This window comes from Chelonoidis abingdonii, chromosome 5 (genome assembly GCF_003597395.2).
Source record: "Chelonoidis abingdonii isolate Lonesome George chromosome 5, CheloAbing_2.0, whole genome shotgun sequence".
Taxonomy (NCBI): Eukaryota; Metazoa; Chordata; order Testudines; family Testudinidae; genus Chelonoidis; species Chelonoidis abingdonii.
Window position 1 is genome coordinate 17,996,386 of NC_133773.1, and position 24,312 is coordinate 18,020,697.

A 24,312-nucleotide genomic window follows, 5' to 3' on the forward strand; every position below is an offset into this window, starting at 1 on the left:
TCCCATAGCTGTGCCTCAGTTTCCCCACCTGTCATATAGGGATGATGTGAGAATGAATTCATTAATGTTTTGAGATGGTAGATATTATGGAAATGGGGGGAGCCATGTTCAGACCTAGGTGAGACTTCACAAAGAATTGGAGTAACCACTGGTGACAGAGCAAGAGTGTAATATTTTTGATCATTCATTCATAAAACCACCATTTAATGAAAGATCTTCAAATAAGAACCAGGCCACAGGCTAATTCATAGCTGTTTATTGTAAATCACTCATGAGTTTACATGTCATTAATGGCAAATTAACACCGTTAAACACCTGCTGGTTGAAGTACAGAATAAGGACAATTCTTTTATATTGGCATCATTTAAAAAACAAAACTAAAGAAAACCCGAACAAACCCCAAAGAACTGAGTTTGGTTTTAAAATTGTACATCTTTCCTGAAAATAACTAGTCCTGATTCTCATTTATATTAAGACCATCTTTCCCTTCCTCCCTTTGCAGTGTAAATGGGCGTGAAAGTGCGCATATGCACACTGGCAGAACAGGGCAAAGGGAATCTCAGGCTGGGGCTACACTAGAAAATTAGACTGGTTTAACTATGTGAAAAATCCACACACCCCTAGAGCATAGTTAAGCCGACCAAAGCTCCCATGTAGCCAGTGCTAGGATGATAGAAGAATTCTTCTGCCCTCGGGGAGGTGGAGTACACTACCTAACCCCTCCCATCAGCATAGGCAGTGTCTACACTCAACCCTTAATGTAAATGAGAATCAGGCCCCTCCGTCTTCAAAAGTGCTCCAGTGCAGACAAAGTCTCTCCTCTGCACTGGCTACCATCTAACACAAAGGGTTGTAGGTCCCAAGACATGCTGCTTTTAAAAGGCAACTGTTAAATCCAGAAGCTACATAACTTTTTTAATATATATTTTGCTTTGAAACCAGTAGAGGCTACATGCACTTGTAACATTAGGAAAGAAACTGATCTAGATAAAGGCCAGGTTTTAAAGACCTGATAGTGAAACTTGGGGAAAAAAATGAAGATACTGACTTTGCAGAAGTAGCTAAAATATGCATGCAGCAGTGGCTGTGACCTGTTAGAATATAAATTAGGTCTCCAAACATTTAAATCAAAGCTTTTTTTGGTTTAAGACATAGTTGAGCAGTACATCTTTACAAATTACAATGTTTATGTGACAATGAATGAATCCGCTAAGCATGGCATCAGTTTGTATTTTGGCTTGTATAATGTGTAGCTTTTAACACAATAGCCTGCTTAGCAATAAATGAATTTATATAAACAAAGACAGTGGAGCAAGGGTCTTGCAAACAAAAAGAAGAAAACAGATTTTCAGACAAACATCTTTTTTTAAAACTGATTTTTCCCCAGTATAGGGGATTTTTAAACATTCTTTTCTCTTTGTTTTTGTAACAGCATATCAGGCCCTATCCCCAACCCCCCCCAAAATTATGTCTCAAAGCATGTTTGGTTGACTAGTAAAAACAAATAAACATTCACCTGAACCGCACTTTGAAAGGATGGTTAATTCCTCCATCTTGCCAGGGTTAACACGAACAAGCATATTACAGCGTACACAGGATTTAAACTAGAATGACTAAAATCAAAGATCTAGGATGTTTAACGCTAATATTAAATAATATCCAATATTTTTTACACTTAATAGTCTTGGATTCGGACATAAGACAGCTAATAGGAGAAAAAAAATGGGACTAAATTCACCTCTGACATAAAGCCACTAAAGTCAACGGAGTTATCCCAGGGATTAAATTTAGCCCATTTTATCTGAAAAAAAACTACTTTTCCCAAAGAAAAAATGCATGCGCACACACACACATACATACACGACAGTGTAGATTTACACAGAAATGTTACATTTTCAAGCACTGCCATCACCAGTCCTCTCTTTGCGGGCTAAGATCATCTCCTTGGGAGCCTGTTTTCGGTCAGTAACCAGCCCCAACCAAAACATGAAGTCAATGAACCATGTGGTTGGGTTGAATTTCAAGCCAAGCTCGCTGGCTGAATAATCAAATGGAAAGGTGTGATGGTAATTGTGGAAGCCTTCACCTGGAAAAACAAAGAGAGATTTTAAGTGCAGGGGTCAATATATGTCTTGTGATTAGATAGATTAGGTAGATAGATAGAAGATACTTGATCCTATAACATGTTCTACTCTGGTATAATCCCACCAGGTGCATCATTGATTTAAAATACAGAGAGAAAAAGTTGCAGGATCATGGCCTCATCTATCTATGGCTTCCCTATATGCAAAAGTTGCACCAGTTTCACAAATATTGGCTTTTACATTGATTTAGTTAAACCGGGCAAACTGCGGTGTGGATACTCATCTCAATTTACAACTGGTTTACACTGTTGTAGCTTCATGTGAACTGAATTAAGCTACATCTATATCTGTGTGAGATTTCTGTAGCAAGCTTGGTCATCACATCAATAAAAGTGCATTGTGGTTTTGTTTCCCCCATTGAGGGGAGGCAGCAAAGACATTCGACAAACAAACCCCTATTGCTAAACCACATGACAGAAAACAAGAAGGTAATGGGGTGCCTACTCCACACAAGGTCTGAGTAGAGAGGAAGGGGCAATTAACCCTGAGACAGGCTGCACAGGGAGGTGGAGGGGAGAAGAGTCAGGGCTGAAACTTTTAGTAGATGAAGCCGAGCTGAGCAAGAGGCAGGCTAAGCTGCTCTAAATCCAGGAATTAGAAAATAAGAAGGGGGCTGCAGTAACTTTCTGGGCTTAGAGAGGGAAAGGAACAAATGGGAGGGAGAGCTTAGAAGCCCTTGGATCTTAGCCCTGAGGGAAGGAAGTACCCAGATGAGGGTGGAGAAGGAGCCAGATAGAGGTGAAGTAGGATGCAGCTCAGGGAAACAGCAGCAAGATCTGGACAGTGCAAACATTGCCTGCTGGTTGTAGAGTCCCTGGGTTGGAACCTGGAGTAGAGGGCGGGCCTGGGTTCCCCTACCAGCCACTGGGGAAGTGGCACAGACTGGGCAGTGGGGCAGAAAACTGCTTGAGACAGTTTGTCCAGTAGGGCTTGAGACCCCGGAAAGGAAGGACTACAGTGACCTGGCCAGAGGACCAAGCCATGAAGGGAGAGCACCCTGAGGGGTGGAGGAGCAGTAACCTGACTCCAGAGAGAGAGAGAGAGACCGACCGAGACCATGGGGTGAGAAACTGAAGGAAGGGACATCAGACTGGTCACGAGCTAACTCCCAGTTGTGGCCACAGGGAGGCGCTCCCGCAAACCCCATGACAGGAGTGATCCAACGTGATTTTACAAGGATGCCCCCAGATGAGAATGACTGAAGAAGTTCCCTTTTGGCCCAATCACACAGGAGAAATGGCCTATTCCAAGGCTGTCACGAAGGAATCAGATGGACCCACTGTTGAAAACAGCTTGACTGCTAGTGTAGACAAAACAAATCTTTTTTCAGCTCAACTGAGGCTTGAGGCTCAACCAGGCCTCTCTAACAGGGTGGTGCAAGGTTTTTGTCTCTCACACACTAGAAGCTAAACTGGTTTCAATCCTGGTTCCAGTCTCCCATTCCTGACAGCCTTTGGCAGTATCCAGCCCAGCTATTAGACAACACATGCTGCCGTCAGCCAGAGCCCCACACACGTATCTGAAGCAGAGCATTGGGGGTTGGACAAGATGACCTCCTGAGGTCTCTTCCAACCCGAATCTTCTATCATTCTATGAGCCCAAAAGAATAAGTTAAGCATTCTGAGAGCAATAGCTCAGGTTCCCCATCAAATATCTCGATGCTGAATGGATGTTTCCGTTAAGGTAACAGAGAGGAGTGTAACAGGGCTTGAGTCATTCGTTGGTAGAACTCTTAAGACAATAATAAGAGAGAGGATTAAAAACTGTGCAGCAGCAGGGAGCCAAGAAAACCTGCTGTGAGAGAGAGTCAGGCTGAGGTGAGAGCAGAGAGAAACTCCCTGACTTCCTTTCTATTACAGAAAAAATTGTACATCCCCTGTGGCAGCTAATAACCCTTTCTATCCATTTCATTGCAGCACTTGTTCAAGAGGAATGTGGACAGGCCCTGACATTTGCATTCAAGGGTGTCTGACATTCATGTGGTATTTACGTGTGGCAACGGTGCGACTAACTGTCAAAATAGCCACTACGTCTATTCAAATAATAGGGGAAGAGGATAATCGTATGGTGTGAGGCTTCAAGTAATGCTGGGTTAGCCCTAGGAAGTGGGAAATATCCACTTTTATTTTAGAGTAGCAGGTCAAAGCTTTAGTTTTGGGACACAGGTGTGTGCCGTCCAGTAGGCAAAATTATTGTGATTAAAAGGGAAGGAGGAGGAGGAGGAGGAGGAGGAGATAGATGGTCACAAGCTCAGCAGCACTGACAGCGGAAAGAGCAGAAGTCAGGTTCAGTTATGTATCATGAATATAGAGGCTAAGGTGGTCCAAAGTAGGTACCTCATAGGTACCTAAATCCATAGTTGGAATCTAAGGGTGGAATTTTTAATGACTTCGCAACCTGTGCCAACCTTACATAACCTATTACTGTTCTAATTGGGAGGAACTGTCCAAGGAAACGGAAAAAAGAAACCTGATTTCAGACATTTAACGCTGATACACTGTACAGGACCCCTACGTAGGCGGGCACCAGAAGCAGGCAACACAAACTAAAGTTGAGGATGATCAATGCAAGATTTGCCGCTAACAAATAATATACAACCTCATCAATGACAAAGCGCACAATATAGTCTGCATCCCCAAGACCTGGCTGGATGATATTGCAGCAAGCCCTGTGCTAGTGCAACTTGTTCCCCCAGGATACTCGGTACATCACAGACCTAGACAGGACAAGAAGGCAGATGGCCCTGCATTCATCTTCTCAGCAAACATCCAATGCAAGGAGATGTGCCCCACATAAGACAATTTCATTTGAATTGATGCATCTGGCAGTCAAAACCAGACCCAAAGCTAACATAGGTTTTATGCTCATTTACAAACCACCACAGATTAAATGATCCATAAAGTTGCTCACTGACCCCTTGTCAATGATGGGGGTGAAATGCCGCTGACTTGTCATCCTGGGAGATTTCACCACACATATTCAACAAGGCCACTGGTGCCAAAGCCCACAAACTCATCTTCTCGTTTTCCACCCTAGGACGTAAACAGGTCACCTCTGATCCAGCCCACGTGGCTGGACACACTTTGGACCTGTTTTTTGGCCTAAATGTCAAAATGGAGGACATCACAACCCAGCCACTGTCTTAGACAGATGATCACTTCACGAAGGCAGTGGGCAGAGACCATCTAGCACCCCGGCAACAAGAAGGTCCAGTGATGCTGATTCAACCACGAAGACTCATGGACTTTAACCAGTTCCAAAGCCTGCCAAAGGACAATAGCACTCCATCCACAGGACGAGGGGTTGAGAACCTAGTTACCATTCTACAGTCAGCCACTGACACACTGGCCCCCACACGGCCCCTTCCTCCACATTGCTCACACAGATCTCCGTGGCAACTTGCACCTTACGCTGGGTGAAGGGAAAGGAATGGAAATTTGAGCACTGATAGAAGAAAAAGGCTGATTCAGAGAGGATAAAACATAAATTCCTCAAAGTCTAGGCAGAGGCTATATTACAGGCCAAGAGAACCTTCCTATCAGCCTCCACTGTGGCTGCCAAATCCCTCCCCAGGCAGTTATCCTGAATGACGACGGCCTGCTGTGGAGCTGAGCACCAAGTGCTGTGAAGATCTATCATCCTACTTCACTGAAAACATCACGCACCATTAGGAAGCCTTCTCAAACAGCTGAGATCCACTCCACCTCCACCCACCAACCAAACAGCCCACCTGTATTTCAAGTGTTCATTCGTCAAGAATTTCTCGACAGCTTAAATGAGTCTTAACCCAAGAGCTGTGAATCCGGCCCATGCCCTTCCTGACTTGTGAAAAAGAGTCAGGAACAACTGGTTCCACTCCTGACTGAAATGACCAATGCCTCATTCACAGAAGGAAACTTCCCTTCCTCCTTCAAACACACACTAGCCTAACCAGTGATGAAGTAACCCACCCTGAATGCTTTGGTCCTAGCCAGCTACCATCCACTGTCAGACCTCTCATTCCAAGCTCGTAGACAAGCTAGCAAAAGCTGAACGACAAGCTCATGTAACCGAAGCCAACATCCTAGACCGTCTCATTCTGGATTCAGGCCAGGACAAAACCAAAACTGCCCTACTGGCACTTTTAGATGATCTCCTGCGGACAGAGGAGAGAGATCCATTCTCATCCTCCTGGATCTCTTGGCAGGATTCCACAATGTTGCCTGAGATTCTTTTGTCTCACTTGAGAGAGATGGCAGGGATCCAGGGTAACATGCTAAAATGTCTTAAGCTCTTTCTGGAGGGATGCATCCAACAAGTAGTGCAGGGAAACTGCTCCTCTACTACCAGACTACTCACATGTGGAGTTTCACAAGGATCAGTTCTCTCTCCAATCCTTTTCAACATCTACATACAACCATATTCACACATGACCACAGCACTACCACCAAGAGGGCCTAGTGCTTGGATAAGATCAGCTCACAGGTGAACAACAGCTATCTGAAGCTGATCCTGAGCAAGACGGAGGTGATGCTAATGGGCAGAGGAAAGTATTTTGAAGAGCTTTCAGCTATGGTACAGTCTTCATTGGTTGAAGATACACACCCACTCCTGCCAAGACTATAACAATTGTTTCATAACTGAGTGCCATGGGAGTGCCTAGCCAGTTGGTAAAATCGATTTAGTTTAGTGCCCCTTGTGAGAGGAGAGAGACAGGGCTCGGGTGTAATAAACACACAAGGAATCTTTACTTAGGATGCCAGATACTCCTGGCCTGCTGTCTGGATCACAGACTGTGCTGCACAGGATTACTGCAGACAGACTCCCTAAATCCTGGCCAGGATTAAGCACTCAAGGAATGGTTTGCTGACCATCCTTTGTGCATGGTTCTGTTTGCAGTGAAAGGAAATCCGACTTCTAGCTAGAGCTCGGCAACACGCAAAGTAACCCAGGGTAAAGTTTCAGAGAGACATTTTGGCTGGTACTCACCAATTGCTCCTAAAGTGACAAATGCATTCTGCCGGGGGCCAATGTACTTGTCGTAGGGTCGATTGCCGTACATGTGAGCTGCACTGTTGACCAGCCAGGTGACGTTGAGAGAGACGGTGTAACGAAGGATGGAAGCAAGGAAGTAGGAATTCCACAGACTCTCCCCCCAGATGTACCAGGGCACCAGGGTGGGGATCACAAAGCACATTAGCACTACCGAACTCTTATAGTACCTACAGAGAGAGAAAGGGACAGGAGTAACATTACTGTGACAGGAGGGGGAGCTGCATGGTTACTGAACTGGACTAGGATTCAGGATACTTGGGTTCAATTTCTGTCTCTGCTACAGATGTCCTGTGTGGCTCCCTGTGCAGCAGGTCGTTTCATCTCTCTGTGTCTGGATTCCTCATCTGTAAAATGGGAATAATAGTACTTCATTTGTCCTAGCAGTCTATTTAGATGGTAAGCTTTCTGGGGCAGGGGCTGTCTCTTGCTATGTGTGTACACAGTGGCTAGCATGATGGGACCCTGAGCTCATTCAAGGTCTCTCGGTGTTACTGTAATATAAATAATAATTATTATTATATGAAAAATATATTTTAAATGAAAATCTGGCATGCAGTTCCTGTAACTCCTCTTTTTTTCCCTAAGCCTTGTACAGAGCTATTTATTGGGAGATTTATTTTCTTTAATAGAGAAGAACATCTGTATATTTCACTGGCTATTGGGCAGTTTACTCACTTGGTGCTGAACCATGGAGTTTTAACTTATTTCTGATAGCCATATGTGCTAGCGTTGCCTAGTGGACAGAGCACGGGAGTAGCATTAAGGAGGTCTTGGGTTAGTCCAAGTTTTGCCACTGGCTTTCTGTATGACCTTGGGCCAGTCACTTCACCACTCCATGACTCAGTTTCCCCATGTGCAAAGTGGAGGTAAGATGCTCTGTGGATGAGAAGCCTTATGTAAAAGACAGATATTATCATTATTACGCCAAAGAAAGTTCACTGGAACAGAACTGCAGCAGAAGAGAAGCCCTGCAGATTATCAACTCATTCCAGCAGAGGAAAAAGTCCAAAATGTAACTGGTTTTCCAAACTGAAAAAAATAGCATTAGAGCAGATATTCGCTGCATTCAGCCATTTAGACCTTAATATGTTTTTGCACAAAAAAAACAGTACTGACTTAAAGTAAAGTAAATGCAATCTGCCCTCAGTTGTACCTTCAAGTGCAGATTTCTGCTTTAACAACACATTTTTTAAACCATTATTCGGAATACTACGAAATAGCTGCCAGCAACAATCATGCATTAGGAAGGTGGTAAACAATTTTTCATTCTTAAAAGCTTGTTTCCTCCCTCCCTTTCTCCCCATCTTTGTGGTTATGTTTCCAACAGCCCGCTTCAAAACTAAAGTGTGAAGATTAATTACTCGTGAGCAGTAAGGCCAATACACCGCTTGTTAAATGTCAGGAGTTTTTCTGTTCCTCCACAAGAATGTTTGTAGTGGAGTGTTTGGTAGTTTCGTTTCAGCTCTCTTCTTGCCTGTTTGTCAGCTGCTGTCAATAGGCTACATGGAAGACGTGTCGGCTTTTAATGGTAAATTGCGCAGGCTGACTAAAAGAGGAATAATTAAAAGACTTTGCTGAAAGGAAAAAAATTACCATAAAATTGCAGCTGTTTTCTATCGGAGTGAAAATTGCATTCAACATTAATCTGTCTACAGGGAAAAGACAGGTAATGTCGGCTAAGCCAGGAGAAGGCTGAATGCAGCAGGGGAAGTTCCAGATATACATAACTCACTTGTTTTGTGTTTCAAGGGGAAAAGGACTGTGATTCAAGGTTCTATGACAGTCAGAGTATTTAAAGCTGTAAATTACAATTGATCGAAATACAGAGATCAAATTGTATAGCGCAACCCCCGTCTGAACACCCTGGAACTTTGCGAAAGTTCCATTTTGGCTGCAAATTTTGCAACTGGAGCCTGTCTCTATGAAATGCACCAAAGACCATTTGCCCTATGTCCCAGAATGGCAATTAAGGTATATCAGTAGGGCTGGACTGCCCAACCATGTGTGTGTGTCAAATGCACTATTATCCTACAGCTAGTGAAGATTCTTCTTGAGCACCATCCATAGGAAACTCTGGGTTTGGAGCTGGGATATTGGTGTTTTCTCCCCACTGCTGCATGAAGCACCAAACGACTGCAGCAGCAGAGTGAAAACAGCCATGAATAAAATTCCTAAGAGGCTACAGGTCCGTTACAATACGTATGAAAGTTCTCTCTAGGCACATTGAGCCCTGATTAATTTCCCTAGCAAATTACAACTTGCACTGGCAGCGGTCCCATGCCCTTAGGTCTGCTAATCACTTGAGATTAGCAATAGGATGGACTGAGAACTTTGATGCTAAGGAATTAGCACAGATTCAATGAGAGGAGAATGATCATGCAGGTTCATGTTTCTCTATATTTTGGTACTGAAGCACATTGAGCATGTTGGCCATTGGCATGGTTTTTATTTTCACTTCCACTACTCAGATCGCAAAGGCACAAACTCCTCCATGAAGGAAGAAGAAAATGAGAAGATGTGCTCTAGCTCAAGCAGAAGTAGAGGGCAAGAATAACTGGGAGAGGTTCTATGGCCTACGTTATAAGTCAGCCCAGACCATAATGGTTCCTTCTGGCTTCAAAATCTGACTGAAAATTCTGTCATTTAAGTGGGTAACACAGATGTAACTGCAAGAAAATTTTAGCCTTTTAGTTTTGGTTTTAAAAAAATCTTCTGGAATCTAGGCTGATTTGATTGGGCACCAAGTCTCCGTCACAGAACAAACTGCATTGGGCCTGAATTTGCCTTCCTGGCTATCCAAGTAGAGCCTTAGCTAGCACCCACTGAAGTCAATGGAAGGCCTTTCATTGACTTCAATAGGCAGTGTATCATCTAAATCTTTTACTTGATTTGTGGTAGCCCCTAGGGTCCCCAGTCGCAGACCACAGCTCCACTGTGCAAGGCCTTGTACAAACACAGACCAAAAAGACAATCCAGGCCCCAAGAAACTTACAATCCTAGTCATGTCTGCAGTCCCCCCACTTCTTTTTAAAAATTATTTGTATTCTCACAAAATACAAAAATAGAAGAGGGATTTTCCTTCAAACTTTCGAGTGAAAATCAACCCTTTGCTGAGACTGCATAGAAGATTTCAGTCCCCCCTGGACATTTTGGAGACAGTTATAGGTGAGTGTAAAGAAGAGATTATAAAACAGAGGCAGATACAGACCAGGTTTATGAAGGTGCAACTCCAGTGAAGGCCAGCGGTTTGCATCCATTTACTTTCAATCAAGCCCCCAAATCTATAAGCAGCTGTACTCTGACCCATCTATTTCTTCCTCAGAATTTTGTGAGGGAAAGTAGTTTACAAAGCCCTGAAATGTGACAACTTGCTCCAACAGTTCAGCCAAGTTTGTATGATCAAATGTGGGGACTGGGGAAGGGGAACAAGATACACACACACACACAGGGATGGAGAAAATAAAGCTGAATAGTGCAAGAGGCAAAAAGAAAGGGAGAGCAGGATGATAAGTGAAGCAGAATGCTAAACTAAGCCAGGAGGCAAAAAGGCGGTGGCGGGGGTTGAGAGAAAGGAGTAGGGTTCCCAATTTTCTGATTGCTGCAAACCAAACATCCTTGCCTTGCCCCTTCCCCTAAGACCCCACCCCTGCCCTACCCCTTCTCCGAGGCCCTCCCACTGCTCACTCCATCCCCTATCCCTCTGTCGCTTGCTCCACCCCCCTCTTGCTCAGGCGCTAATTTTCACCAGGCTGGGGCAGGCGGTTGGGGTGCAGAAGTGGGTGAGGGCTCCAGCTGGGAGTGCGGGCTCTGGGATGTGTCCGGGAATGAAGGGTTCAGAGTGTGGGAGGTGCTCAGGGATGGAGCATGAGAGAGGGTTCTGGACTGAGTCAGGGGGTTGGGGCGCAGGAGGGGTGAGGGATGCAAGCTCCGGGCAACGTTTACTGCAGGCGGCTCCTGGAAGCAGCCACCATATTCGGCTCCTAGGTGGAGGTGCGGCCATGAGGTCTCCATGTGCTGCCCCCATCCTCGGGTGCTGCTCTCGCAGCACCTCTTGGTTCCTGGCCAATGGGAGCTGCAGAGCCGGCACCTGGAGTGGGGGTAGCGTGCAGAGCCCCCATGGCTGCCCCCCAGCTGGAGGGACATGTCGCTGCTTCTGGGAGCCACATGGAACCAAGTAGAGATGGGAGCCTGCCTGCCCTGCTGTGTGACCAGTCGGATATTTAACGGCCTGGTCGGCGTTGCTGACTGGAGCCACCAGGATCCCTTTTCAACCAGGCTTTTCAGTCAAAAACTGAACACCTGGTAACCCTAGAAAGGAGGGTGAATGGCAGAAAGATTATAATGTGACAAAAGGGGGTAGCAAGCCATGTGGAATGATTCAGAGAGAGGAGCAGCAAAGAGGCACAAGAGGTGGGGAAGACGGAGAGACAGATAGAAGATAATGCGCAATAAGATGGAGAACAGGCCAAGAATAGCTGGATAGTCTGAAGATAAAACAAAATCAGAGGCTGACAAGAGAATGTAAAGGTGCCACAGACGAGCAGGGTAATGCTGTGTTGCACAAGGGCTCGGCCCTGGAGAATGAGAGGCAATTTATCCTCTGACTGACAGGCAGAGAGCGCCCTGGCTCAGCATCCCTCGGTGCTTAAAACTGTATGGGGAGAGTTGCAAGGGGTCACACACAGACCTGGCAAAAAACAATTTTAAAAAACAAGATGGGTCATTGAGGGGAACTCTACAGTCTTACCAAAGTTGCTGCTCCCAGATTATGACGCACACAAACAAACTTTTTTCAGGCCACTTTAAGCACTAGTATCCCTCTGAACTGGGCCTCATCAGACAGGGCACCTCTTATTTTTAACCCAAATTTACCCCCATCCATGCTGATCTCACAATATCTTGCTTTCATTTCTGTAAAACAGTGGCGCCAGAAATGCAGCTGTCACTGAGGCAACATTATTGTTAGACCTGGTCCAAAATTAAAATAAAGAAAAACATTTCAAAGTTGTTTTTATTTTGCCAAGATCATTTTTATTTTTGTGGGTTTTTTGTTTGTTGGTTTATCAAGATGGTTATCAAAATTTTGATAGAAGCTTTTTATTTATCAACAATTTAGGTTTCAGCAAATGGAATGTGCCACTACACATTTCAACAAAAAATGCAATTCAATTTTCAGTTTAAAAAAACCCCACAAAAGTTTTAGGAAAAAGAGTTAAAAAATTCAGTAATGGGGACAGTTTTTTGCAAAAAACATGGTTTAAAGTCAGCCATTTTACAAGGAAAAAAAGTCCTTACTTGAAATCTTTCGGTTAACTCTAATGATTACTTATGCAAAATAAGTGACCCTCCCTTTTCTGCAAACATGGAGCACAATTGTGTGTGTGTGTGTGTGTACGTCCTTCATTCTGAGCTTTTGTCCCATGTTGTGCAGTTAAGGGCCAGAGATTGTTGTACCTTTACTCACACACAATTGTACATTACACCAGGTGTTCTTAACCTTTTTCTTTCTGAAGCCCCCCAGCAGACTATAAAAACTCCACAGCCCACCTATGCCACAACAACTGTTTTTTTGCATATAAAAGTCAGGGCCGGTGTTAAGGGGTAGCAAGCAGGGGAATTGCTCGGGGCACCCCACTACTGGGGACACTGTAAAGCTAAGTTGCTCAGGCTTTGGCTTCAGCCGTGGGTGGTGGGAGCTGGGACCCTAGGCTGCAGTCCTGTGCGGTGGGGCTTTGGCTTTCTGCACTGGACTCCAGTGAGTCTAACATCAGCCATGCTAGATGGACCCCCTGAAACCTGCTTCAGCTCACAAGGGGGCCCTGAACCTCTGGTTGAGAACCACTGAGTAGTTTCATTGCAGTTAATGGAGTTGATTATTCATGTACTAAGGTACTTCTCAGTGGGCCAAGTTCTGCTCTCTGCTACACCAGTGTAAATGTAGAGAAGCTCCATTGAAATTAATGGTTTTACTCCAGTTTTACATTAATGTAACTGACAATGGAATTGGACCCAGAGTGAGTAAGGATGTCACCTAATCTGGTCCTAAGAAATCCACTATGGAGGTACAATTCAATATTATTATTACCGATCAGACTTCTTTCTTTTTCCAGGGAGTAAATATTAAGCTTCTGTTCTTACAACAATGTGGTGTTGATATAAACAGGAGCATGTTCCTGAGAAAAAGAAATTTTAAACTCTAAATTCCCTAGACTAAATAGTCTAAAACTCAACTGTCAAATCCAGAGCAATATCACTTGCTAAGACAATCTTCCCTGCACAGAAATGTACTTTATGCCACAGTTATATAAGCACTACAAGAAATGCCTGTCTGAGACAGGATATGATTCACTCATGCAAAGGTGAGAAGACCATGATGGAAGCTCAAACATACTGCAAAGGAGACTTTGCAAAGTCCTGGGGAATTCTCCACTGCTCTCCGAAAAGCAACTAAAACAACTAGACGAACGCATTGCATCAGTTTCATCTCTGGTCCAGTCCCATTGACCAGCTATTCAGCCCTTCCTGGGGATTTTTGCAATGCAAAGACAGGCATGACTGCACTCTCTTCCCAGAAATAACACTCTGCTTACCAAACAGAATTGATCCAATCTGGCTTTTAGAACCCTCCTGTGCACAGATTCAATGCTGGGAATAGTCCTTCACCTAGGCAGTAACTACTCATCATAGAAAATATTATAATTTCAATATAGGCGGAAACATCCAGATCCGTATCCCCTACCATAGTGATGATAATGGACTGGGGAAGGCTGCAGTCTGGTCTGTACTAACCCAGCGGGCCAAGCTTATGACAACTCATTTAATACAGGATTTAAGGTACTAGGAGAGGCACCAGTTCAGCTCAACTGGGCCCTGTAGGCCGGGTTGGTGATCGTCGGATAATTCAGACAGAGGGATGTGTTTTATTCCCCATGGAGGCTATTAATGATCATATTTATTGCATTAAATTGATATAATCCAATTAAAGATCCAGATGCAGACTTTTCTCCCTCCTCCATGACTACATGCCCTGGTGTTCTTGAAAGAGGGGAAGGTAAGAAAGGGGCAGTTTGCTCTGGCAAGGGGGCCTGGAAGTAAGAGCTTGCAGTACTGATCTCCTGATACCCAACAGGTTACCACTGCATGGGGTGGGCTCTACTATTTCCAGACAAGTTTAGGGAAGAGCATGTTGGGGAGGAAAGAAAAGGGAAGTATAAAATAATGTATCAAAAACAGACCAAGTGGAACCCTCCCCATAACCCTCGTTCCCCCCAAATTTCTGCTCAGATCCCCCCTTGGGAGCAGTTCCAGAGCTTTCACTTACTTTCTTTGAAACCGCACAACGGGGTCATCCAGCAGGTCAGTGAAATCCAGCTTCCTGCCTTTTTCTATGACATCACGGTGCTTGCGGACAAAGAGCCAGCCGATGTGGGAGAAGAAGAAGCCACGACATGCATTGTGGGGGTCAGCGTCCGTCTCCGAGTACTTGTGATGCACCCGGTGGTCTCGACACCACTCAAAAATGTCATTCTGTGCAGACAGCCAGGGATGGGTGAGAGATACAGACTTGGCATGATGACTTTGGTAACACCTTATCTCACTCCCTCCAACCTCCAACCACACCCTAATATATTTGAACCACAAAATGATTCTCTGAATCGGCTAAGAAAAATAAATCACGTCAGATTAAATCAGGGATTGAAATCACTAGGGAAAATGTGTGTTTATATACACAGAGGGTTGGCACTCGTTTAGCCAGACCCTGCTGTTTCCTAGAATCATAGGAAATTAGGGTTAGTAGAGACCTCAGAAGGTCATCTTGCCCAACCCCCTGCTCAAAGCAGGACCAACACCAACTAAATCATCCCAGCCAGAGTTTTGTCAAGCCGGGCCTTAAAAACCTCTAAGAATGGAGATTCCATCACCTCCCTAGGTAACCCATTCCAGTGCTTCACCACCCTCCTAGCAAAATAGTTTTTCCAAATATCTAATCTAAATCTCCCCCACTGCAACTTGAGACCATTGCTTCTTGTTCTGTCATCTGCCACCACTGAGAACAGCTTAGCTAAATCCTCTTCAGAATCCCCCTTCAGGTAGTTGAAGGCTGCTATCAAATTCCCCCTCACTCTTCTCTTCTGCAGACTAAATAAGCCCAGTTCCCTCAGCCTCTCTTCATAAGTCGTGTGCCTGAGCCCCCTAATAATTTTTTTTGCCCTCTGCTGGGCTCTCTCCAATTTGTCCACACCCTTTCTGTAGAGGGGGGCCCAAAACTGGACACAATACTCCAGATGTGGCCTCACCACTGCCAAATAGAGGGGAATAATCACTTCCCTCAATCTGCTGGCAATGCTCCTACTAATACAGCCCAATATGCCATTAGCCTTCTTGACAACAAGGGCACACTATTGACTTTATCCAGCTTCTTGTCCACTGTAATCCCCAGGTCCTTTTCTGCAGAAAGTCACAGCTGCTGCAGGCCCACAATAATACATCTCCTTCATCATGAGCATTTTTCTTTCCCAGGATGCAGATTCACTGCCCTAGGAAGAAACGAGTGTTTGCAAGACCCAGAGCTGAAAGAAATCCGATTCACTTTCACAGTGGTTACTGCAGACCAGTGGCCTAACTGGAGCTCATATCCATGAGAGAGCTCAGAGGATATTTTTTTGAAGATGTTTTTTCCTGCAAGTCTCTAAGTCAACAGCATCTGGCCACAGCCTGGAAACAGGTAACTCTCACTCTAAACAAACCATACTGCTGGAGAAGATGCAGTTGGGAGGATGTCTTATTTCTGAGTTCTGGTTTAGTTTGCTCCGCAATGGGGTCAATGTCACTGTACTGTCCACAAACCAAACAATGGTACTTATTCATTACCATCCCACACATTATCCACTGCCTACAGCTCACCATCATCATCAACTTCTCTAGGGACGAATGCAGCACAGAAAATGGGTCAGATCTTTTGAGGTGCCAACTACCTTCTTCTCCCATTGAACTTATCAGGAGTTCAGCATCCTACAAGAATGGGCCCAATATATGACAACGAGCCAAAAAGACCTGGGAGAAGGAACAAACTTTGGTAGCCTATCCCTAGGCCAAAACACAGCTTCAACAGAATTTTAAACGCCTTAGCTATCCATAGCTTCAGCACCAACAAAAACCTGCCCACAGATATGCTGGAAAATTAAGGCTCAGAAAAGCCAAAGATGATTTTCACTCACTGTACTTTTGTCACTAGTTTTATTTTTATCTTGAGGTCTTTGTGAAAGTGACTTGGGAAGTCAGCGTTAATGATGGTTGTTGGAGGGAGAAGGTAGGGAGTGTACCCATTTAGAGATTAGAATGCCTTTGTTCTAGGATCTGGTTCCTTCATGGGCAAATGGGCCAGGACAAAAACCTTAGATCCAAAAACCCTCTGAAATTGGATTTCAGGTCAGGATCCAAATTACAGGTCAGGCTTATGTCTGCTCAAGCTGCCATAAGATATGAAGGTCAGTTAAAAGTCTGAGGGCAAAGAATGGCTGTTAACAAGCTTACCTGTCCCATGGTCAATCATACATTCAAGAACCACAGTTTTCAAGAGTGGGTACTTAAAATGAGGCACTTGAAGGGACTGAAATACCATAAGTGGTCTGAATTTCAGTGGTCCTGAGTGTCCATTGTCTGAATGTCTCTGAAAATCAGGCCTAACTATAAATTTGGGCTCCTAACTTTAGGCCCCCGCATTTCAAGATGTTAGTCTGTGCTCTCATCTATAGCAGTGTGTTAAGCAAAAACCATTCAGCAGAGTAGCCTTTTCTTCCTTCCCCTCTTGGCATGACATGGAAGGCAATGCAGCATACGCCATCCAAAGCGGCAAGTGTTTCAGCAAGGGCAATAGAATCATCACTGTCAGTTGCAGCAACTTTCTTTTCCGCAGGAGAAGAGAGCAGACAGACACCTGGTTTTTTTTGTGAAACATCCAGAGAGTGAGGCAATAACAAAGACAGAGTGTATGTTTCACCATTATTGATGAAGAATGCAGTAAGTCCAAGAAGACAACTGCGTAGGTCCACATTTTGTGAACTGGGTAGCTTTTGTTGCCAGAGTTGGTAGACATCCACTGCCCTGTATATCAGCTGCCGACTTCTGAGAGACTTTATGGTGTGAATGATTAGTATTGCTGAGGGAGACTGAGCCACAGAACCAAAGAACCTGCCTCAAATCTGTAAATGAGGAAAATTTCATCATCCTAAACTTGTATCTGGAAGAATTCCAGGACTGCACATAAATAACTCCTTTCGACCTCCGTTCCAGCGGAGAGTTATAGAACAAAGACACTGGAAAAAACTCAGCTAGACTATTGTCCCCACACTATAGTAAAGTGAGACTAAGTGACATTTGTATGGGAATGTTAATGTAACAGTAACCACTGGAGTCCTGATTCCTGTCATGTGACAAGGGGATTAGTTTTTTTATAACATTAACCCAGACAAGTCTTGTTCCAACATTCCTGTCTGTCACACCTTTATTATATGATATCAGAAGAAAACTAAAGCTTTGTGAAAACGAAGCATATGAAGTCACGTGAATCTCAGACTGGGTGAGAACTATTGGAGATGGTTGCAGTGCTTCCAAATCAGTCAGGAAGCAAATAGCATTGCAGAGAAACCACAGAGGCTGAAATCCTCCATAATGCTACAGGGGCAGGTCCAGAGGCACTGGAATTTTACATTACACTCCAGTGGGAGCAGGACATGGCCTGAGGAGTGCAAGACAAAGTTATTTACAAATGACAAGAATGTCACTTGTGAAAGGCACATATTCTTTACCAAATGAAACTATTGATCATTATGGGTGCGTTCAGGCTACCCACCGTATCAGGGGTTAGCGATCGATTTATCACTTCTCATCTAGACGCGATATATTGTTCCCTGAACGCACTCCCATCGATTCTGGAACTCCACCAGAGTGAGCAGCAGTAGCGGAGTCGGCAGGGGAGCTGCAGCCATCAATCCCGTGCCTTGAGGACGGGAGATAAGTTGAAATAAGATACATCGACTTCAGCTACGGTATTCCCGTAGCTGAAGTTGCGTATCTTACATCGACCCCCCCTCCAGTGTAGACCAGGCCTCTGTTAGAAGCCTACCTAATAAAGCTAGTTGTGGGTTAGCCAACAACCAGGTCAAAGCAATCTTAGTGCAAGAAATTAACTTGGCTTTTCATAGACCAATGAATATTTGCAGGGTTAGTGAAAAATGTGCTTCCCCAAATGAAAGTGTTAGTGAGCTGCGAAAGAGCTGAAGTGCATCTAATTAAAAAAAATGCATAATGACAGAATAGAAGGGCAAATAAAACAGCAGAGACCAGAACTGTTTGTAACAAATACTGAGGCAATCACAACGTGATATGTAAAAGTGTCAGACACGAGGAGTGTGGTGTCGTACATGTAATAACAGGAAACATTAGCACACATTTGAAGTAAATGCAAGAGTAAAATACATAAATGAACATATAGCTAGAAGACCAAGCCATGAGGAAGATGCAGACCAGATGTCTTTGTTGGGTCTCTTAAAAAGCTTGCAAAGCGAGGTTTTCTAACACACTGCTTTGTGACATAGGAAATAAATGAACTAAATTGAAATTCCAGACAGATACTGCAGCTGAATGCAAGGTAATCAGAGCAAAAGATTAGTGACTGCCTGATGTTAAGTTCAAGACCAGCTTGTTTCATACAGTAGACACAAAATAAACCCATGCGGAGTCACAATGGCATATCTCAGTAAGAATAGATATCTCTCAGTAGGATTTGACATAGTGAAAGAAAGGAGCTGAGGAACAGTAGTGTGAAGTAAATATGACTCAGCTACTTCCCCATTTCTGAAACAAGAAGGTGATTCAACCTTACAAGAGCTTGAGAAAGTAACTCTAGATGGATGGTCAAGAGAAAGAGTTCAGGTACCGCCAAGCATAAAAATCTATTAGGACTATAGAGATGAAATTGCTGCATCTGATAGGATTTGTGCAGGAGACATCATGCCACAATGGCACATAGCCTGAAGTATAATCCACAGTGCCTGTTGAGACCTGCTTATACTGAGATATTAGACATGGTAGGATGCTGTAGCTCCTCCAATGCTACCTGCTGTCCCTGAAGCCAACATAAGGCAATGGTCAGCAGTCATGCTAACCACGATAATAGTCCTGTCACTGGCTGGCTGACTCTTTAAGGGGAGTAGGGCTCGGTCTGGCCTCATCAGCTACCCCTCTGCCCCAGACATTTGATCCTGATTGGTTAGGGATCAAATGGCCCTGTCCAATTATCAGTCCCAGCTGGGAAGTGGTCATGCAATGCCTACAAAGGGTTGTGAGAGCTCAGCTGGATGGCAGGGAGTTGTAGAAGGGTGGCGGGTTCCTCTGGGTAGGCCTGGAGAAGGGACTCCCAAGCATGCGTGGGGAAAGATTAAGGAGGGCTGCATGAGGAAGGCTGGCTCCTGTGACGGCCGGGCTCTGGAAGGAGGGAAATTCCCAGAGTGGAGAGAAGCCCAGAGTCACTGCTCTGTAGGAGAATGGGGAAGAGCTGAGAGCTGAACCAGGAGGAGAAGTAGACTCTTTTGTTTATGTTGCACATGGGGCTAGTGTCTAAGTTTGTTACGAGCACTTCACCAGTGGTGCTGAGGGAGACCACTGCTGGGGGTGTATGTGGCCAAGGCAGGGTGAGTAGTGCAGTGGCAAGTAGGGTGACCAGATGCCCCAATTTTATAAGGACAGTCCCAATTTTTGGGTCTTTTTCTTATATAGGCTTCTATTAGCCTCCACCCTCATCCCGATTTTTCACACTTGCTTGTCTGGTCACCCTAGTGGCAAGCCCATGTGCGTGCTGTGGAGGCTGACCCTGCCACAGGCCCCCCACAGCTGAAGTGAATTAGAACAGCCCTCAGGCTAGTATAACTTACACTGGCTGACCTGGATGGTGCCATTGTGACTAAAGAGGGTGCAAAGGCAGTGCAAAGCCACTTTTAGGCACCCCACTTATCTGGATTTGCACTGCACACTTCTCAGCCACCACTGATGACTGAGGCCAACGTATCCAAGTGGGCAATCTGCAGGAACACAGGAAGCAGAATTCAAAAGAACCACAACAATCCTGATCACCCGGATCCGAGGTGGATGCAGGTCTACAGCAATTAACTGGGGAAGATTTCTTCTGAATAGTGGCCAACTGTTGCATTGATTCTTTGTTGATTGTTCATTGATTCAACTTAAAAGTTGAGCAGTTGTTCAACTCACCAAGCAGCAATGTCATGACACTTTGCAGGGCTGCTTCGCATCAGTGGAGTGGCAGAAAACAGCCAGTGCTCATACAGGGAGCGAGGGCAGTATGATCAAATCAAACATATCCTAAACTGCTTTAAAACAACAGCTCTGCTGTGCTCTTTGTAATGGGAGGAGAGATTAAGATTAGTGCTATCTAGTTTAGAGAACAGGATGAATAAGAGAAGCATACAAAATAATGAATGGTATAGATAGAGGTTAGTAGGGTGCTGTGATTCACCCTCTCTCCTAATGCAAGAAGTAGAAGGTGGTTGTTCCAAATGAAAGGAAACAGGCTAAAAGTATAACTTAACCTGTGGGACTCAATGCCTCAAGATGTTATTGAAGCTGACAGATTATTTATATTAGTAATAAGATTATTTACAGTTACACTAAAGAAATAAATTTAAGTGATACTGTGTTGCCTAGTGGATAATGCACTGCACTAGGATTCAGGAGATCTAGGTTCTATTCCCAGGTCTGCTACTTGCCTGCTGTGTGACCTTGAACAGATCACTTCATATCCCTGGGCCTCAGTTTCCCCCTCATCTGTAATATGGGGCTAATTATACCTCCTTTGTAAATCTGTTGTAGAAAACCACAACATGTTGCTGTTTTATTAACTAAGATAAAAATATGCTTAAATGATATCATAAGCCAATCTCTAGTGGCCTGGTTTTAGGAAGAAACTTTATTATATGGGCATGGTAGCATGTAATTGTCCTCAGAAGCATTGGTACTGAGCATTTTCAGAGTCAGGGTACTGGACTATATGGACCATCGCTCTGATCAGGTTCTCCCTTGCACTGGATGGTGTGTACAAATAAAGAGGTGATCACTGCACCCTGCTTTCGCACAGTACAGAAACAGGTGGACGTTTGGGTTTACTTAGAATTTTTAATAGCTGGCCTCTCTTCACATAAGAGACCCTTGACTGGCCTGGAGAGAACACTGCACAAAGACTGAAGGTCACAACTGACCACCTCATCCCTACCTGAAAAGCCATGGAGTTGGCCGCAGCCAGGAACATCCTCAAAGGCAGCTTGGCTTTGTAGGACCTGTGACTCCATAAACGATGTGCACCAGCTGTCACCCCCAGAGCCGTCATTAGGAAACACAGATATGCTGCAAGACATAAGCATATATAAATAGTGGATGTCAAGTGTCTGTTTTTATTCTTTTCCTTGGTAAAAAATTCCTTCTGCTGTTTATTCAACCCTACAGGAAGATAGTGTCACCTAGTAGAGAGGGCACAGGACTGGAGACTCAGGACAACTGGATTCTACTTCCAGTTCTGCCAGGTACCTGCTGTGTGACCTTGGGCAAGTCATGTCACCTGTGTCTTTTCTCCCACCCTTTGTCCATATAGACTGTAAGCTCTTCTGGGCAGGGACCGTCCACACTGCCTAGCACAACAGGCTGACAACGTTGGTTGGGACCTCCGGATGCTACTGTAATTTAAATGGCATCTAAGAAAAGTGGATTAATCTAATGCATTCTACACTACACTAGAGAAGCCATTAAGTTCCCTTCATTATGTTATGTCAGAAGGGAGGCAGCCACCTTTTTGATGGGCACCATCCTCCACACCCCATCCAAGTCTTTTGTTGAGTCTAATTTGTCAGCTAATTGAACAGGTGCCATTCACACCTCTGAGTTCCCGTTATACAACCCACTATACTCAAAGCTTTATAACATGGCAATAAAAATTCACTCTCTGCTGAAGCTGGGCATTCAAGGACTCTTAGCTTGCAGGCATTTTCTTCTCCCCCTTCAAAACTCTTGTGTGCGCATTTTCCACTTCTGGCCCAGACAGCAGCAAAATGGTCAATTTTAAAGTTTGATTTTTTTTTTAAAGCATCTGAAACAAACATTAACTTCAATGCTTTTCCCTTTTTTCCCTGGGGTAGGGGATTTTTTATTTGTCTCTGGGCTCTGTCAAACTCTCTGTTTTCTTATATTTTCCATTATGGAAGAGACCTTTGACTATTTCGATTATAAACTCTTTGGGCAGAGACTATCCACCTAGCACAATGGGGCCCTGATCTTTATTTTGGTCTCTGGATGATAGTGTCATACAAACAAAAATAAAAGTAGGAATAAGACAAGTGCTGAATAAAAATACATCCCTGCCCCTGCCAGTCCTGGAAGCAAGAGACCAGCTTGCACACTTAACCATTAACATACTGCCTTAAATCCCCACAGTACCCTTCCTTTCTTCCTGAGGGGTCAGGCGTAAAGTTAGGCACATAAGTACAGTAGTCAGTCTTTACACACATACTTACCTGCTCGGCACCTAGCAGGATTGAGCCAAAAGCAGGTCAGGCTCTATGAGTTATAAAGGAGCCCCAGCTCTGCATCTTTTCTTTTTTTTTTTGGTTAATTTAACAAAATGTTTCATGTTGATTTCCCTGCCATTCCAAGAGCAAGCTGCAGCTGTGTACAGTGTATATGCTAATGGACCACAGTAGCAGATTTGTTTTCCACGTGACAAGAAATATACAACAAATTTTCATCTGAAATGCCTAATTTCAAAGAGTTAATTTAATTTCCAACAGCACAGTTGTACTTGGTTGAAGTCACCTTTTAATAATTGTGTGCAGCGACTATGTCAGACTCCCGAACCAGGAAAGGGCCCTTTCTTGTGTCAGTTTGATTCATTCACTCATTCGTCCCCTGGTGCCATACGCTTTGATGATCTTGTTATTAGCCCCAGTATTTCTGAATTCATTTGTAACAAACACTGCATAGACTGAGTTGTTTTGTTTTACAACAAAAGAGAAAAAAGTCTGTGAGAATAATAATACAGCTGCACTGCTCATCTGCCGGGAGGAAGCTGGGGAAAACGCTATTATATACAATCCATACAAATTGGACCAGTGCTCAAAAGCAAAATCCACTTAAACCTTCAAAATTCAAAACTACCCTACTGTCACAATCTATGGCATGTCTGTCTTTCTTAAACAGGAGACACTTCTTGCACAAAACAATTTCAAAGTGTAGACTCAAAAAGGCTTCCACACAGTTTCAGCATTGTCTGTGTTGTTCAGCAAGGACCTCACCATGCTGGGAATACATACGTGTCTGGTGATTATATATGCCTATTTCAGTCTCTGAATAATATTATTCAAGCAAAAAGGAAACCGATTCCATCTGCAAGAGATGTCTGGTATTAAGAATTTTAATTTTCCCTTTCAACATGGAATGTTAGATGTCAGTATGTCATGCATTTCTTCTCACCTGGAGTAAACACACATCTCTGAGGTTTCCTGTCTATTTGTGTTTATATCATACCCAGCAGCAACTCCTGAGTGTGGTTGCAAGGAAATGATGTGAAATATTGGTGAAACTGATTAACTGCAAAACAGCAAAGATTTGCACACACAACCTGAAAAAGACTGCAAAAGTATCTATGAATTCTATAATCACAGTGGGTGAAACTGTAGCATCAAAAGTTGTGACACTGCTCAGGGCTCCGGGGCTGTAAGTCATCTTATTGCCATCCACCACTAGGGCAAGACTATCTTGCCTTTGCCAGGTGGATGTTAACTCCCTAACACAACCAGCCCGTCAGCCACTCAGGCTGTACCAGCCCAACCTTTGCCCTGCAGGTTGAAAATAGATGCATCCCGGCCCTTTCAAAGTCTCTCTTTGTGATGTCCAGTGTCTTTCCCCACCTATGACATAGTGCATCTGTTTTTTGCCTTTATTCACAGGGTACGTCTACACTGCACGATTATTTCGAATTAGCTTAAACCGATATTACAAAACAGATCTAATAAAATCGGTTTAGCGCGTCCACAGTGGGATCACGACATCGATTGTTTGCGTCCATGGTCCAAAG

The 24,312-nt window shown here is 44.2% G+C and overlaps 1 protein-coding gene across 1 annotated transcript in view; it reads right to left on the reverse strand.

The window, feature by feature from the left end:
• Nucleotides 1–241: 241 nt before the first annotated feature.
• The window catches only part of SCD5 (stearoyl-CoA desaturase 5), an 83,856-nt gene continuing 59,785 nt past the window's right edge, over nucleotides 242–24,312 (reverse strand). Inside the window, exons 2-5 of the mRNA XM_032796846.2 lie at nucleotides 21,463–21,593; nucleotides 14,500–14,705; nucleotides 7,113–7,345; nucleotides 242–2,086 (exon numbers count right to left, since the gene is read on the reverse strand). Of these exons, the coding sequence (XP_032652737.1) occupies nucleotides 1,896–2,086; nucleotides 7,113–7,345; nucleotides 14,500–14,705; nucleotides 21,463–21,593 (761 nt within the window). The 3' untranslated portion in view covers nucleotides 242–1,895. The remainder of the gene's footprint in view (nucleotides 2,087–7,112; nucleotides 7,346–14,499; nucleotides 14,706–21,462; nucleotides 21,594–24,312) is intronic.